A 17,102-nucleotide genomic window follows, 5' to 3' on the forward strand; every position below is an offset into this window, starting at 1 on the left:
GCAACAAGCAAGCTAGGAAGACAGTTTGTGTCTACCCTGAAGAACAAGTCCTTTAAAAACCAGTATTTTGGGCTGGGGATGTAGCTTAGTGCAAGCACCTGCCTGGCAAGTGCAAGGTCCTGAGTTCAATGTATGATAAATCCTGTGCAGGGAGAGTTTAAGGATGAATGTGGTCTTCAAACACTTCCTAACAGAAGGCTTATTAGTTCTAAGATGAAAATAGTATCTGTATAACAAATAAACCAGATTAACACTTGACCAGGTGATTATACTCAGAACCACCAATGAGCAGCTCCTACAGATGTGATCCCTGGAGAAGGACACTAAATCAGTAGTGACATAATAGAGTCATGCCAGACACGTATAACTGGAATTTAATTATGAGGAAACATCATCAGACAAACCCAGAATGAAAAATATTCTCAGAAAGAGGAAGGAAGGAAGGGAAGAAGGGAGGGAGAAGACAGAGAAAGAGGGAGAGAAGAACAGAAAGACAGATAAACTGGGCCAACCTATAGCTAAAAAAAAAAAAAATGGCCAGGGATTTAGCTCAGGGCAAAGTCCTGAGTTCCATCCCCTGTAACTCAAAAAAAAAAAAAAAAAAAAGTGAAGGACAGAGACTTAAGAAATAGGACAAGTAAATGCAACTGGTGACCACTGATGGAAGGAAAAGTAAAAATACAACAAAAATACTATCTTTCCTTCTTTTTTTTTTTTCAGTACTGAAGATCAAACCCAGGGTCTTACACATGCTAGCCAAGAGCTCTCTATATCCCCCCAGCTGCATGTTAAATTTTTTTACTTTCTTTCTTGTTTGGTTTTGGTTTTTTGAGACAGGGTCACAGAAGGATCACAAATTGGAGTTCCGCCTGGGCAATATGGCACAGAACCTTCACACACACACACACACACACACACACACAAAAAAAGAGCCAGGCATGCAATTTTTTTCCCTCTTTGCAAGCTTGGAGGAAGATTATCACCAGTTTGTTGACTACTGGGCCTGCAGTCTAGCTAGGATCTCTCAGTACCCCGTTAATACCTTCCATTCTCTAGCTACGAAACAGGACTACTAAAGGCAGCCACTGCTTACCTGCTTCCTCACAGAACCTATAGAACAGAATGAGAGAGACCGATTCTGACAATAGAAGTCTTCTGTTCAGGAGGGATGAACCAAGAACTTCTCTTCCTGAGCCAGAGGGAACTAGGATACTCTGCCAAATTCACAAGGCCAGGTCACCAAATGTAAAGTATTTAGCTACAGTAGGTATTTTAGCATGTGAATGTAGGCTCATACCAGAAAAAGGAGGCAAAGAATAAAGAACTTCACTTTAAACTCATAACAAACCAAGTATCAAGTAAATGATAGGTCTTTTTGTAGAATACATTCATACTCCAAGATCTATTCCACATTTCTCTTCTACAAAGCTGTTAAACATTGTTTAACTGCTTTACTCCCTCAGAACCTCTTTTGCCCTTCAAATTCTTACAATACCTTTCCTAAGGAAGGAAGGACCCTCTCTGAGATCCCGCATATTCATAGGGATATTCCTGAGTGCTGTCTCTGGGATTTAAAAGACAAATACACAATGGGATGTTCTGCTGATTATAGAGCCGAATGCTGTCCAACATCACAAGAGTTCAGCTACTTCTGTCCTCACATGAGATTCTTGGGCTAGGGACCATAGGTTGCTATAAAAAGCATTTGTAATTTTTAAGTGGAACAATCAGGCTCTGGCCAGAAAAAAGGTTCCACTCATTCTTCTTTTTTTTTTTTTTTTAATAAAAATAATCCTACAGCATTTATTGCCAGTGCAATAATCAAGGGTAATCAAAACAATATGAAAAAATGTTTTACAAATCCTCCCAGGGCAAACCACTTAAACAGTTGCATTTTTCACATGTTATCATAATTGCCACCTTTACTTCACTGCTGTCTTAATTCATCGATCATTTCTAGTTGGAGACACTTTGCAGCAGAGTAATATCATCTCCTTTTAGCATGATCTGACCCAGTTGTTTTCTTGACTTTTAGAATAAATTTCTTCTGCATCACCTAGTACAAGATTCATGTACTCATCAAAGCCAATAATACAGCCCTCTATCCACATATTCCCTTGCTAATTGATCCACACCTGAATCCAGGATCTATTTTGCAAGTATCTGAAGATGAGACTGATGGGCTTCACCATCACCTTCTGCACTTTCTGGCCCTGGCCCTGGTACACCATGGCAAAATCTCACAAAGACCACACCAAGCACCACACTATCTTAAACGGCAACTTCTGGAATTTCGACTCATTCTTTTAACACCACAGCAAAATAGCTCCTAAAATCTATGTTTTTGTACCACAGACTTAACACACATAACTGTGCCAGAAGCTCAAGGCTGAAAAGTCTCAAATGCAAAGCTGAATTTTATTAGAAAAAATAATCAGCCATGGATACCTTATCCTAAGGTACAACTGCAATCAATTCAGTTCTGAGACATACAGTCTGACTTATCAAAGGCCAATATACAAGAACTAACCAAGCCAGCATGATGGTGTACATCCGTAATCCCAGCTACTTGGGAAATTGAGGCAAGAAGATCACAAGTTCAAGGCTAGCCTGGGCAATTTATCAGGGACTGTAAAAAAAGGGGGGACAGGGATGTAGCTCAGTGGCACTACACCTGCCTCACAAGTTGTATTTGACCAATCAACACTTAAACATGTTTTATATGTTACAGGCTTCCAAAAATGCCTCCAGATGCTCTTTAGTATTACACACACACACACACACACACACACACACACACACACACTAATCAGTCCTAAGATATCCAAGGCTAAAGTAGCTCATAAAACTGCCATACAAGTAGTATTTCTGTGGTCACTCTCAGGCAGTCAGGGCTAGGATAGAGGGTGGGAGTGGCATGCAGTATGTAGATAACACTACTGCTATTCTTCTGCTTCTAGAACCTCTTTCTGCAAACCAGGGTATAAACAATTTCCTGAGGTCACATGTGGAAACTGGGCAGACTTCAAACCAGTGCCCAGTTGTCTACTCAAATTCCAGAGCTTCTCAAATCAACAGCCCACCAGACCATAAACTTGATGAGAACAGGAACTGTGTCAGTCCCTTTGAGAACTACGTCCCTAGTACCAAGCTCTGTTTTTGCCACAGTCAGTGCTCAAGAAATATTTGTTGGGGCTGAGGGTGTGGCTCAGCGGTAGCCCTCTTGCCTAGCAGGCATAAGGCCCTGGGTTCCGTACCCAGCACCACAAAAAATGAAATTTTTAAAAGGAGTTTGTGTGTGTGTGTGTGTGTGTGTGTGTGTGTGTGCGCGCGCGCACAAGTGTTGTATACTCTGTTAAAAGAAAAGTTCCTAGAGCAGAAAATACTGTTTTATAGTCTTTCTAATACAAATGATTCCTTCCTTGACCCACCAAAGAGATATCACGTCTAACATGACATGTCTAAACACCTAGTTTAACACACAAAGAGGAATAATATACAAAGTACAAAGTGACTCAGTCCTAATTACATCCCCAATTCTTATTTCCTTAGAGAAGAATATTTATTCAATATTCTCCAGGATTATAATGACTCAAATGGGCTCAAATTAATCTCTGCCTGGAAAAAAATGAGTTACCCAGAAAACATCAAAACAGAACTTTAACTGAAATCAAAGATGATAAGAGATGAAATTCAGATGGAATAAACTACAAGTTCCCAAAAGTCAAAGGTGCTATGGCAGCTCACAGAGTCCTTCATAGAAACCCAAGAAGATGGTGGGAGGAGCAGCCTGATTCAACCCTCTGCCACTACAGGGAGGCAAATTGAAACAAACTCTCTCCTACCAGATTTTCAAAAAAATTTTGACCATGACTCAAAAGGCAGTTAATACTCCATTCAGAGCACAGACATGTTCTATCTGAAATGTTTCTATTCTTTGTCCCCTCCTTAACGTTGGCTGCTTTTACCAGAAAGCAATAAAGTGCTCAAAGGGATCCTACTAACAAGATAGAAGAAAGAAAAAAACAAAAAAAAGCCCAGGCATGGTAAAGCATTCCTGCAATAACAGCACTCAGGAAGCTGAGGCAGGAGGATCACCACCAGTCTAATCCCAGTTTAAACTACATAGTGAGTTCAAGGCCACCTTGAACTACATATTGAGACCTTGTCTCAAAAAATGGAAAAAAAAGGAAGCTAGATGTTTAAGATCAGGTACTTGGGAGGATAAAGCAGGAAGGAGGATCTCAAATTCAAGGTCAACCTAGGCAATTCAAAATAATTAATAAAATAATGTCTCAAAATAATAAATAAAAAGGGCTGAGGATGTATTTCAGTGGTAGAATGCCTCCTGGGTTCTATCCATAGTACTTAAAAAACAAAACAAAACACTAAACAAATAACAATAAAAACAAAAAGGAATCAGTTTGAAGGAGCAAACAATTTGAACACCAAAAATAATGACTACAATTAATTGTAAATCCTTGAATAATTAAATATTCATAAGTACAAAAAAGGGAAGGTACCCACATTTGTCTCCACTAATAGTCATCATTAACACCAACTTTCTACTCTGAAAATTCACACCTCAAGGGGAAAAAAATAAGCATTTATTCTGCTGTTTTAGGAGAAACTATGGCTTATCCTCCAGCTGACGAGGGAAATTAATTCTTTACAAAAATGCCACCTAGTATATAGAAAATAAATGACAGAATTAGAAAATCCTCATTCTGTGATAGCCAATGAAATAAATGATTCAGACAGATTCTTCAATGACCCATTAGGTAAAATATATTAGAGAAAAAGATATTTGCATTACTACTTCATAGATTAGCTACTCACTACAAAGAGAAAAATTAATGTATTTTACAATGGGAAGATCTACCAGTATCACCAGAGGCAAGTAATGAAACTTAACATCACGAACAGCACAAAAGAATGTGCTTTTTATACTTGTTATTTGTCCAAAGGACAGAATGAATTTTCATTAAAAAACACACACACAAACACACAAAATGAGGCTTTCTTATTCCACAACCTCTTGTCAAGAGTTTCCCAGTTTTATATATTTTCAGCCAATTAATTAATCTCCTTGAAAACAAAATAAGTTTTTTTTTTTTTTAATTTCCACTAGTATCAGGAAAATCTCATTTGCCTTTCAGAGGATTTTTCTCAATCAAGGCCTCTCCTACATAAGACTGAAATCCTTTTGATCCTTTTCCTCCACAACTAATGTCCCCAGCCACCCTTAGCTTCCAGTTCTCAAGCCACTTCCCAGGACACCTGGACACAAGCTCCATGGCTGACCACAGAAACGTTGCTCCCACACTACATCTGGGCCTGCCTTTCCACCAAATCAAATGTCAATTTATTGTCCTCTGATGTACAGTTTATCAGGCTACTTCCTGGATGCCCCCACTTCACACTGGGCCTGAAACTTCAGGCAATAATATGAGTTCCACAAATGGGCAAGTAATTGCTCAATAAGCATGGAACAAGGGAAGGTCAGTTGTGATCCATGCACATGTGCCAGCCCTTCATAACTCAACCTACAGTGGTAACAGTAGTAACAGTAGTAACAGACACTGGTGTTACAGAAGAGATATGCAACGAGAAGCCAGCCAACAGGCAGCCAGAAGTGCTTGTCCATGTAAGTCCTACAGTATCTGCAAAGAACAAAGGAAAGGAGCAAAGGCCTCAAAACTACTGAGAAGCATCTGAGTTTGCATGTGCGTATTTATTTATTTTGCAGCGTTAAGCATTGAACGCAGGGCTTCATGCATGCTGTGCAAGCTCTACCACTGGGGGTGAGGAGCACCTTATTTTCTGATTTCCTAAAGCAAAACTGAGAGCATAAGGTGGTCACTGCTCTCTATCTACCACTTTTTCTTTCTTTTATTTTGTTTTATTTTTGCTAAAGCTGGATCTTGCTAAGTTGCCCAGGTGAGGCTTCAACCTACAATCCTCGTGCTTCAGCCTCTCAGAGTGCTGGCATTACAAGTATATGTCACCATACCCAGCTCTACATCCTTTCTTTTCTTTTCTTTTTTTTTTTTTTTTTTTTTTTTTTTTTGGTACCAGGGATCAAACTCAGGACCTTGTGCTTTCGAGACAGACAGCAGCACCACTGAGCTAAATCCCCAGCCCTACATCCTTTCTTAATGAGGTGATCTGATTTGAAATAATACAATCTGTATTCTGCTCTATATCTGACTCTGTTTTCTAATGGATGTCAGAAGAGAAAAAAAAATACCCATATCGGGTATTGCTTCAGAGACTGGGTAGTCAACTAAGCATCTCTGAGCATGGGAAGGTGGTGAGAGGGGACAAGGCTGAGACAAACTCTTTATCTGTCCTAACCAAAACTACACACTGAATTTCAAGCATTTGGCTTCTCCTGAAACACTTTTGACATCTGCCCTGAGTCTGAGTGGGTGGAAAAGAACTGCCTGCCCCCTTCTTAAAACAAAACAGCAGCTGGCTTTCCCCCTTTTCACTCAACTGACTGCTGTTACGGCAAACTGGGCATTCACCCAGAGAGAACTATGGGCTTCAAGGGGTGGTTGTACTAGAGGATGAAGGCAATGAAGCGATACCACAACTTTGACACCCACCACAGAACACACTGCTGCACTCCCCCTAACCTTGACTGAAAGAAATCGGGTTCTTTCGCCTCACTTTTTCGAGTGAGCTATTAGGAATGCCATTTCCTCTTTTTTCACCTTCCCTTTCTGATAGATGTAGGAGAAAATGTGCCCTCCTACCAACCAGCAGACTAGTTCTAAAGGCTGAGGGTGACTCGCTATTAGGGAGAGAAAAAGGGAGAGAGTCTCAGCAGAAACCTGACTAGGCAGAGTTGTTTTCTTTCCAGTGTTCCTTTTCTAAACCTGAGTACAAAAAAATTTTTAGAAAATTTTCTAGGTTTAGAAGTGTCAGATGAAGAGGGTTCAGAAATCATATTCATTCTTGCTCTCTCTCTCTCTCTCTCTCTCTCCCCCTCTCGTTCAGGCTGACCTCAAACTGCTAGTCTTGATATATTCTCCTGCCTCAGCCTCCCAAGTAGCTAGGACTATAGGCGCATGCCACTGTGCCTATCAAGTCACATTCTAAATGCTCCAGAATTTCCCAAACTAATATAGTCTTACATTTTATTGTAAATCAAGAAAGAAAAAATAAAAGCATAGGAAGAAGGTGCTTATGTAAATTAGCCCAATTTGCCCCTTCAACATTCAACCCTTTACATAAATTTGCCAGATTTTAGCATACTTGGTTCTTTTAGTGTCCTCTCAGGCCTTGAAAAATTCACAAGTTCAATTCCAAGTGGGAGAGGCCAATGGCTCATCCAATTTTGATGAATGACTCTTTGAATACTAACAATGACTTACTCTTCTATTGCTTTCCAAACTACAGACCCCTACAGAAAAAAACAAAAGCACACACTCAATACAGATGACAACTCTAGCAAACTTATTTTTCAGATAATGTACTCTTACTCAGTCTTTTTCCTGACAGTGACTCCTAAAATCTATTTTCCCTATACCTCTCCATCTTGCAAATAAAATGAGGTATGAGGCATCCTTGAACAGTTTCATTTCAAGCTAAGTGGTTATCTCTAAGAGGCCTAGGCCAGACAGGTGTTAAAGTCACAGTTCCTCCCAAGCTGTATCCAGAGTCTGTTTAATTAAATGTTCTTTACAAATCTCTGGAGGTTAGATGGACTCAAACTTCCTAGCTCAGATTCTGAATTCACAAAGCTTGAGGCAGACTGTACCCTACAGGTGTGTTTGTCCAGGATAAACTATATTTAAATAAACTCCTAACACATTCACTTTCTCCTGGCACCTGCTCCTCCCTCTTAAACTCAAGAATATCATTTCTTACTGTTCTAGTAAGTTCAGTAGAGAAGTACAGTGGTACCTTGGTTGATGAACTTAATTCTTTGCATGATCCTTGTCACAAATTGAATTGGTCAGGAACCAAATCCTATCTCCCCATAAGGTCAACATTAAACCTAACCAATGAATTTGATTTGGTTCACAACCAATTCAGTTTGCAACCAGGATTGTAGAAAGAATTAAGTTCATGAACCAATTATGTACCCTATTCCTCAGAATTATTCTATGCAACAAACTGCCTTCTTGGGAAATTTTTTTTTTTCATTTTCTTGGTTTGTTACACAAAAGAAAGAGTAGGAATAAGAAAAGATAGCAGGAAATTATTTTAGTTAGTTGTCATCTATTCTGTACCTGAGAGGAATGATACAGCATAGAATCAGAGCCTCAAGGGTTAGCTTTGGAATGGTGAGATGGAGCCACTCATCTTGTAAAGCTAATGGTGTCATAGGCAGGAAATTTAACTGGTCTTTTTAACCGTTGTTTGTTTGCTTATCAATACAGAGTCAGCACCTAAGAAAAATGCCTGGCACATAGCAGGTATTTAATAATATTGGTTAGAAGCAATTCAATAACCCAGGTCAAAAAGGAATCCAAATCTTGTGGAACACTGGAAAGAAAATTTCCAAAAATCTAAAATACTTCGATAGTTGTTAATGGGCCTCCAAGAGTTTAGTCTTCCACTGAGCACCTCCAATCCTGATATCAATACTTTACACTAAACCCAACTAAAAGGCCTAGGACTAACTATCCAAAGCATGGTTCATAACTCCACCACAGACAAACAGGCACACACCACACAAACACCACTAAAGAATCTTCCTCAAGCCTGGCCCTGAAGGCTTCAATGTCATTAAAAGGAATCCCATAAGAAAAAATTTTGGTTATGATACTTTTAGACATTTCTCTCTTCCTACTATAAATCAGAATTTTTCAAGAAAAGACTCTCTTTGTAAAGATCTAAGTTTAAAGACCAAAATTAAAGGTAGCCTAAATTTGGAAGCAAATGACCATAGCCAAACACCACAAAACTGATTAAAGTTCATTCTATAAAGCTATACTGAATGATGACAGGTACTAAAGTGTACAAGGACTCACCTAGTTGGGGAACAAATTGACCAAGGACCACAGACCATGTTAGAATTATTCTGCTAAACTGTTTATTCTTTTCAGATCTAAAACCATGAGTACTACCAAGTATCCTGATATTTCACTTTTCTTTCCATGCCCCTATTCCATGCCATAGATCTTACCACAGGGGCTAGCTGTGAGACTGAACATCATTTCAATATGCAAGAGCCCCCCCACAAGATTGTTAGAAGGATGAAACCCATGGCAGGGCTTGGGCAGATGTAAGGGAGAGGTAGTGGCTCTTCTGCCCCTAAGCTCAGGACACCCCAGCCTTACAGGCAGCATAGAGTTAACTACCCACCCGCTCTGAGAAGCACAAAGGTACATCACTGCAACATGCCTAACATTTACATTGCCTCTCTCTGCTCATTAAACAGGTTTTGGTTAAATAATGAACAAACTGTATTACAGACTCCGATGAGAATTCCAAAATTATAAATCAACTGGGAAAGCCCAAAGGGGCAGACAGACAGGGCGGGGGGAGAAGGATAATATTGACTAATATAAAGGGCGCAGCTTGACAGTGGATATTCCTGCCACACCTGATCAAACACACTCCATGGGGGGAGGGGAAAGAGAGCAAGAGAGGGGAGATGGGACAAGACAGCCTGAAATTTGCATCCGGAAAAGATTAAAACTGATTCTTCGGGGATAGAGAAAATACATAATATATATTACTATAAATGCAAAACTGTACTAAAAGCTAACTCAAATGTCAAAGATTACAGCTTGAATAAATTTAAATATAAAAGCCATGTGCTTTCTTGAGTTAATGAGAGAGACATAAAAGGACAAACTGGGCCAGGAAGTTGAACAGAGCCTTATGCTGCCTTTGCTGGGCAATGGGTCCAAAGCACAGCAGTGAGTGTACTCAAAGGCTTCCCTCCAGAGTCCTCAGTCCTGGGAAAGGACAGTGAACCCACTACTTTTACAGCATCCATTTGCTAACAAAAAAAAAAAAAAAAAAAGACCTATACAGCTAGGTGTGATGCTGCATATCTATAGTCTCAGCTACTTAAAAGGCTGAAATAGGAAGATCACTTGAGCCCAGAAATTCAAGGCCAGACTGGGTAACATAGCAACATGATATCTCTTTAAAAAATACACACACACACACACACACACACACACACACACACACACAGAGTTGTTTCTTTTATAATTTACAAAGTTGGGTACAACTACCATCACTATCTAATTCTAGAACATTTTTGTTTTGTTTTGTTTTGTTTGAGACAGGGTCTCACTATGTAGTTGAGACTGACCTGGAACTCACTATGTAGTCCAGGCTGGTCTCGAATTCACAGCGATCCTCCTGCCTCAGCCTCCCGAGTGCTGGGATTACAGGCATGCGCCACCACGCATGGCTAATTCTAGAGCATTTTTAATCACTCATAAAAAGCCCTGTACCATTCAGAGCCTCACTTCTTCCTTATTCCTTCAGAACAACTTCCTAAAAGAATGGATAAGAGGACTTAAAGACCAAGTAGAGCTAGGCGTGATGGCACACACCTGTAATCCCAACACTCAGGAGGTTGAGGCAGGAGAATTCCTATGAGTTTGAGACCAGCCTGGGCTACATAGTGAGTTCTAGGTCAGCCTCAACTACACAGTGAGACCCTGTCTCATAAAAACCAAAAAAAAAAAAACAGACCAAGTAGAGATGAGAAATCAAGTCTCTCACTGAGGGACTGGGGATCTAGCAAGCGGAAGGGCCCACGTTTGATCCTCGGTACAAACAACAACAAAAACAACAACAAAGTAACAATATGCAAACTTTGTTCAACACCTTTCTTCTTCCAAATGCAACCTATTCTTGAGATTCAGTATATGTGAAATATTCTATTACTGTACTCTAAATGCTGCAGAGGGTGAAGTCACTGCGCAGTTTGGGCAAATGTGGTCCAAAGATACCTATCTATGAAAATACTGGTATGGCCTTATTGGAGACAACAGACTTATTTCCTTCACACTGATCAGATAAAACCTGCAGGGGAATAGGTAATTCTTACGCACCTATAATATCTTTGGGCTGCTTATAAGAAAAGGAAAATAAATCATTTGGTTTGCCGACGATGTCCAGTGTTCTTACCAACCAAGCCAGCAAATAGCCCAGAAAAATACAAACAAGGACTTCACAAAAGAGACAAAGCCCAAGTCAATTTTGTGAGGTAAAGTGGACAGAAGTCCTAGAACTCCTGCCATCCTGCCTCAATCTATGCAGCATACCATAACTAGTAACATGGACATAATCCCTTCAGTTTCTCTCTCCAACTTTAAAACCCTCTACCATTAACAGGCTTCCAGGAAAGCAGTCCTCCTGACACTGCCAATCAGAAAAATCTGTTTGTTTCTGTAAAAGAAACAAGAAATTGGTCATGGACTGCAAAGCCCAGGACCACAGGGGCAGCTGACCCATAAACCTATTCCTGGGAGCCAGCACTATATGGGGGGTCAGATCCGATCTGAAGACCACAAAATACTGCAGTTTTGTGTCCACTTTTTCTTTTTCTCAGGTAGGTAACATATTATCTCTAAAACCCAAGACCAGGGGGGCAAGCTTGACAGCAACCACTTCAACATCTGCCACAGCTGTTGACCTTGGAAAACATTACCTTCTTTCCTCCAAGAGAAAGCTGAGGAACACCCAGCTATGTTCCTAGAACCACTGACAAAACTGGCTCCTCAACACCTTCTGGTTTATTAGTTCCAAGCAACAGATAATCTGACTGGATTCCTAACCCAAGGAGGTATGAAAATTAGCCAACTGACTCAACTACGACAGCTCTTCAATGGTCTAGAGACCTCAAGGCTTGGGCCACAGGGATGGTCTCTGAGCTGAAATCAGGGATGTGGCAGGAGGGAGGAAAGAGGTACATGATTAGACTAGATAGCAGGCAGGAAGTTTGTCTGTCAGGACAGTAGACCACCTCAGCACCTCAAGGTCTGCAGAGTGCTCAAAAGGCCTTCAAAGGTGCTCTAGAGTGATCTGCACCATTTTGGGGTATTCCCAGCCACATATAATAGCAATCTCTCACTGTGTATAGATATTTGCCTAGTGTTTCCAATTACATTAACTTGTTTAATCCTCTTAATGTCTCTTAGAAAAACTTAGTATCTCTCTGAATGCACTAGCCCTGAAAGAATTATAAATCCTCACTTACTGTATCTTCTTTCTTATTTGGCTATTTAAGCTTAATCTGTACAACTGTTTTCAATCTATAGTCAAATTTCTAAAGCAGCCAAGTTATTTATAATATAAACCATAAAATAAGAACATGCCACCTAGTAAGCAGCATCAGCACTGCCAACTAGCAATTGCTTTCTCTATACATGATTCGTCTTGGCTAATATTTACAAAAGTTTTTCAATGGAGTGAAACTTGCTCCTTTACAGAAAATACATAAGGAACTTTAGATAACTTCAGCCCATGTTCAGTAAAGTAAAAAGGAATTTTTTTTGCCAGATCTTCTCCCGTATTTGTCAGGAAAGGAGGAAATTTTTGTTTATTACTTGTTCAATGTGCTGAAGTCTAAACTCTGAGATCTGTCACTGGACAACAGCATTCCAGAGTTACACTGCAAGAACCCTACAGTCAACAGAGGAAGGGCGGGAATTTAGCTCAGGGCACTCTGCCTGCCTCATAAGAGCAAGGTCCTGAGTTCGATGCCCAGTACCAAAAAATAAAAAATACAGGAAGGCTCTAGACTTTCCCTTTATTTTCCCCAACATTTTTTGTTGTTGTTGTTTTTAATTATAACTTTTTTTTTTCTTGCAGTTCAGGCTGGTTTTTTGTTTTGTTTTGTTTTGGTACCGGAGATTGAACTCAGGACCTTGCACTTGAGGCAAGAACAGGGCCACTGAGCTAAATCCCCAGCACTTAGGCCGGTCTTGAACTATGTATGCCAGGGCAAGCTCACAATGATCCTCCTGTCTCAGCCTCCCAAGCACTGGGATTATAGGAGTGTGCCACCACGCCCAGCTCTCCCACACTTTTTTTTTTTTTTTGAGACAGGGTCTCACTATGTAGTCGAGACTGACCTGGAACTCACTATGTAGCCCAGGCTGGTCTCGAACTCACAGCAATCCTCCTGCCTCAGCCTCCGGAATGCTGGGATTACAGGCGTGCGCCACCACACCTGGCTGTCCAACATTTTTTATTAGTACAATTCTGTGATGCATAGTAAACACAATCATTGTGGGGTGGATTGGTACCTATCCCTAGTGTATTTTGATCCTTTTTCTTCCCTTTTTCCTCCTGTCCTTCCCATCTCAGATACCATTCCCATTCTTTCAAAGAAACAACCACTTGATTCCCTGATCATTATATTGATTTTTAATCTCAATTTCATTAATTCCCACTCTGATCTTCCTCTTGGTTTCAGATTTGGAATGTTCTTATCTTTCTAGGACCTTAAGAAGTATTATTGTTCTTCGAGATTTTTTTGTTTTGTTTTAAGAGAGTTTTTCTATGTATCCAGGCTGACAACCTCACTATAAAGCCCAGGCTGGACTCAAACTCAGGCAACCCTGCTGCCTCAGCCTCCCAAGTGTTGGGATTATAAACAGACCTCACTTATGCTCTATTCTTTTTATTGTACACTTACAACCATAACCTTCTCTCTTAGCTCTGCTTGCATTGTGTCCCATAGGCTTTAGTATGTTATGCCTCCACTGTCATTTGAGTCTAAGAATTTTTTTTCTTCCTCAATTTCTTTTCTGATCCACTGATTATTCAATATCTCCATGTGATTCTGTGGCTTTCTTTTGCTGTTGATTTCTAGCTTTATTCCACTATGATCAGATAGTTTGCAGGAGATTATTTTAATTCCTTGGTACTCATTTAAACATGCTTTATAGCCTAGAAAAAGTTCTGCATGCTGTTGAGAGAATGTACATTCTGTTGTTGTTGGATCTGTTGTTGTTGTTCAGTGGTGTAATTTAACTAATATTTCTTTGTTGACTTTTTGTTTTGATGACCTAATTGTGAGAGTAGGGTATTGAACTCCCCTACTATGATTGTATTGGTTTCTGTTTCTTTTTTTTCTTTTTTTTCCCTTGATTTTTGAGGCTCTTGTTATGTAGCCCACACTGGCCTCAAACTCATGACAGTCCTCCTGCCTCAGCCTCTCAAGTATAGTACAGAGATTACATGTATGCAGCACCATGCTCAGCTCTTGTCTTTTTAATTCCAGTAGATTTTGTTTTATGAAACTGCTTATGACAACATTTTCTGCATCAATATTTACAACTGTTATCATATCCTGTGGAACTGTTCCCTTCACCAATATATATTGGCATCTTTATCTCTTTTGATCACTTTTGGCTTGTAGTCCTCTATGACTGAAAATAAGATAGTCACTCACTTGTCTCAGGACTCTGGTCCAACTGTATTGCTTCTGTCTGTGCACTTCCTGCTGGATGAGGAGTGTCTCCTGAGGCAACACAGTACATGGCTACATTGTATCTTTTAATCCACTCTCCAGTCTGAGTCTTGTGACTGGGAGATGAGACCATTGACATTGAGAATTATTACTGAATGCTGTTACTGCATTATGTTTCCACTGCCTGTATTTGTTTCCTTTAGTTTAACTACCCTCCCAGTTAGAGTGCACTTTCCTTTGGGCTCTTTAGTGCTGGTGGCCTCCCAGTCTTTGTATAAGATTCCCTTAAGTATTTTCTTGAATCCTGGTTTAGTGGTCATGAATTATTTTAGCGTTCCTTTGTTGTGGAAAGTCTTCTCCATCAATTTTGAGGGCCAATTTGCAGAACATAAAAGAGTAGGTTGACAATTATTTTCTTTTAGGGCTTGAAAAACTTCACTCCAGTTTCTCCCAGCCTTTATGATTTGTGCTAAGAAATCTGCCATCATTCTCAGGGGATTTTTCCCTGTCAATTTATATCTACCCCCGCCCCGCTGAAAAACACATATATGTTGAGACTTTCCTCCTTTCTTTACACACACACACACACACACACACACACACACTTTCTTTTTCTTTTTTTGGTACCGGGGATTGAACTCAGGACCTTGCACTTGTGAGGCAGATGGCAGAACCACTGAGCTAAATCCCCGGCCCCTCACTTTCATTCCTAAAAAAAAGGAACAGTAACTATCACGCTTCCCTCACAAGTCTGCATAAAAGTCCAACAAGGGTAGTAAGTGTGAAAGTGATTCTGAAAATTCTAAACATATAAATACCATATAGCAGTTATACACATGGACCAAATTTGGCTTGCAGATTTTTTTTTTTTTTTTTTTTTGTACCGGAGATTGAACTCGGATCCTTGTGCTTGCAAGGCAGGCCACAGAACCGCTGAGCTAAATCCCCAGCACGGCTTGCAGATTTTTTAAAAAAACAATATATATAAACTGGGCATGGTAGCACTCGAAGGCTTAAGCAGGAGGATCTCCATTAGTTCAAGACCAATGTGGGACTTCATAGTGAGTTTAAGGCCAGCCTGAACAGTGAGACACTACCTCAAGAAACAAAAAGACAAAAAATAAAAATAAACCAAGCATGGTAGCACACACCTATAATCCCAGCACTTGGCAGGCTGAGGAAGGAATGCCATGAATTTGAGGCCAGCCTGGGCTACATAGTGAGTTCACAGCCAGCCTGAACTACATAGCAAGACCTTGCCTCAAAAATTAATTAATTAATTAAGTAATTAAAATAAAACTATGTATTATTTATTCATTCATGTATACATCTATGGTTGCTTTTAAATTATAAAGGAGAGCTGAGTAGATATGCAGTTGCATTACATCCTGCAAAATCTAAAATATTCACTATATGTGCTTTATAGGAAAAGTTTGTCTAAGCCAAGAGTGATGGTACATGCCTATAATCCAGGCTACTCAGGAGGCTGAGGCAGGAGGACTACAGGTTTGAGGCCAGTCTGGGCAATTTGACAAGACCTTCTCTTAAAATAAAAAGTAAGAAAGGGCACTGGATATAGCTTAGTGCTCCTGGACTCAATCCCCAGTGGTTAAAAAAAAAAAAAAAAAAAAAAAAGAGGAAGAAGGGGAGAGAGAGAAAAAAACAAGTCTATCCCTGTAATAAATCAAATAAATATATTTTGATTGGGATAAGTAACCATACCTAGATGTAAAGACTCACCTGTTATATTGTTTAAAACCTCCTTTAGATGACTGAAACTATGCAGAAGAGGGTCCCGTTCTTCATCCTATAGAAAATATAGGTTAAAAAAATTAAAATGTTAAAAAATAAATAAATAAAAATGTTAGTGGGCCAAAAGAAGAAAAAGAAAACAAAGGGTAGCATGAATTGATAAAGAAAATGTGGTATATATACACAATGGAGTGCTACTCTGCCATAAAAAGGATAAACTTGAATCATTTGTTCTAAAATGGATACAGTCTGAGTGAGTTCAAGACTGACCTGCAATATCCAGAGAGATCCTGTCTCAAAAAATAAAAATAAAACAAAAAAATTGCTAGAATAATATCATCTTTAGGGTCCCATAGGGGGGACTAAACTACATTTGATGCTAGTTGGAATAAAACAGAAGTGTCCTTGATACCAAGAATGACTCTTATTTCCTATTAGTCATTCTCATTATTATTAGGAATTTGACTACTGTTTTTAACCAAGGACCAGATTCCCTACAAAAATTCAGTGACCAAGCTATCTGCCCACTCCCCACTTACCAATGGTGTATGGGTGCTCCATCGGGCATTTCGTTTGATAGCCCCAACCACAATGTTAATCTCCCCTTGAATGATGTAAATATTCTTATCCACCATCCTGACAAACCTACCAAGATAGATAAAAGTCTGGTTAATATTTGGTTACCCAGAGCACACCCATGCTTAAATCAGCACACAATAAGGGTAGAAATGTGACTTAACTTCAAAATCAAAATTCTCCACCTGTAATAATAAAATAGATGAATGGATTCCATTTTACATTATGATTCTAACTAACTGACTCTCCTAGAGGTCTCTGGAAGTTCAGTATAATTCAATGCACAACTAAAAAATTATCAATCCAGACAATTTCTGAAAGGTACCTACCACATTACTCTAGCAAGCATGTCAGATTTTTCTCTTTTTTT

At 39.6% G+C, this 17,102-nt stretch overlaps 1 protein-coding gene and 1 pseudogene across 9 annotated transcripts in view; both read right to left on the bottom strand.

Annotated features, from left to right (window-relative positions):
* Positions 1-17,102, bottom strand: part of Gbf1 (golgi brefeldin A resistant guanine nucleotide exchange factor 1) — a 119,115-nt gene that overhangs the window by 89,119 nt on the left and 12,894 nt on the right. For all 9 annotated transcript variants that reach the window (XM_019207790.2, XM_010626419.2, XM_010626420.2 and 6 more), the window contains exons 2-3: positions 16,696-16,801; positions 16,145-16,211 (exon numbers count right to left, since the gene is read on the bottom strand). In XM_019207790.2, the coding sequence (XP_019063335.1) occupies positions 16,145-16,211; positions 16,696-16,791 (163 nt within the window). In that variant the 5' untranslated portion in view covers positions 16,792-16,801. The remainder of the gene's footprint in view (positions 1-16,144; positions 16,212-16,695; positions 16,802-17,102) is intronic.
* Positions 1,872-2,408, bottom strand: LOC109118132 (annotated as a pseudogene).

This window comes from Fukomys damarensis, unplaced genomic scaffold (genome assembly GCF_012274545.1).
Source record: "Fukomys damarensis isolate Sample0158 unplaced genomic scaffold, DMR_v1.0_HiC HiC_scaffold_8, whole genome shotgun sequence".
In the NCBI taxonomy this organism is placed as follows: Eukaryota; Metazoa; Chordata; class Mammalia; order Rodentia; family Bathyergidae; genus Fukomys; species Fukomys damarensis.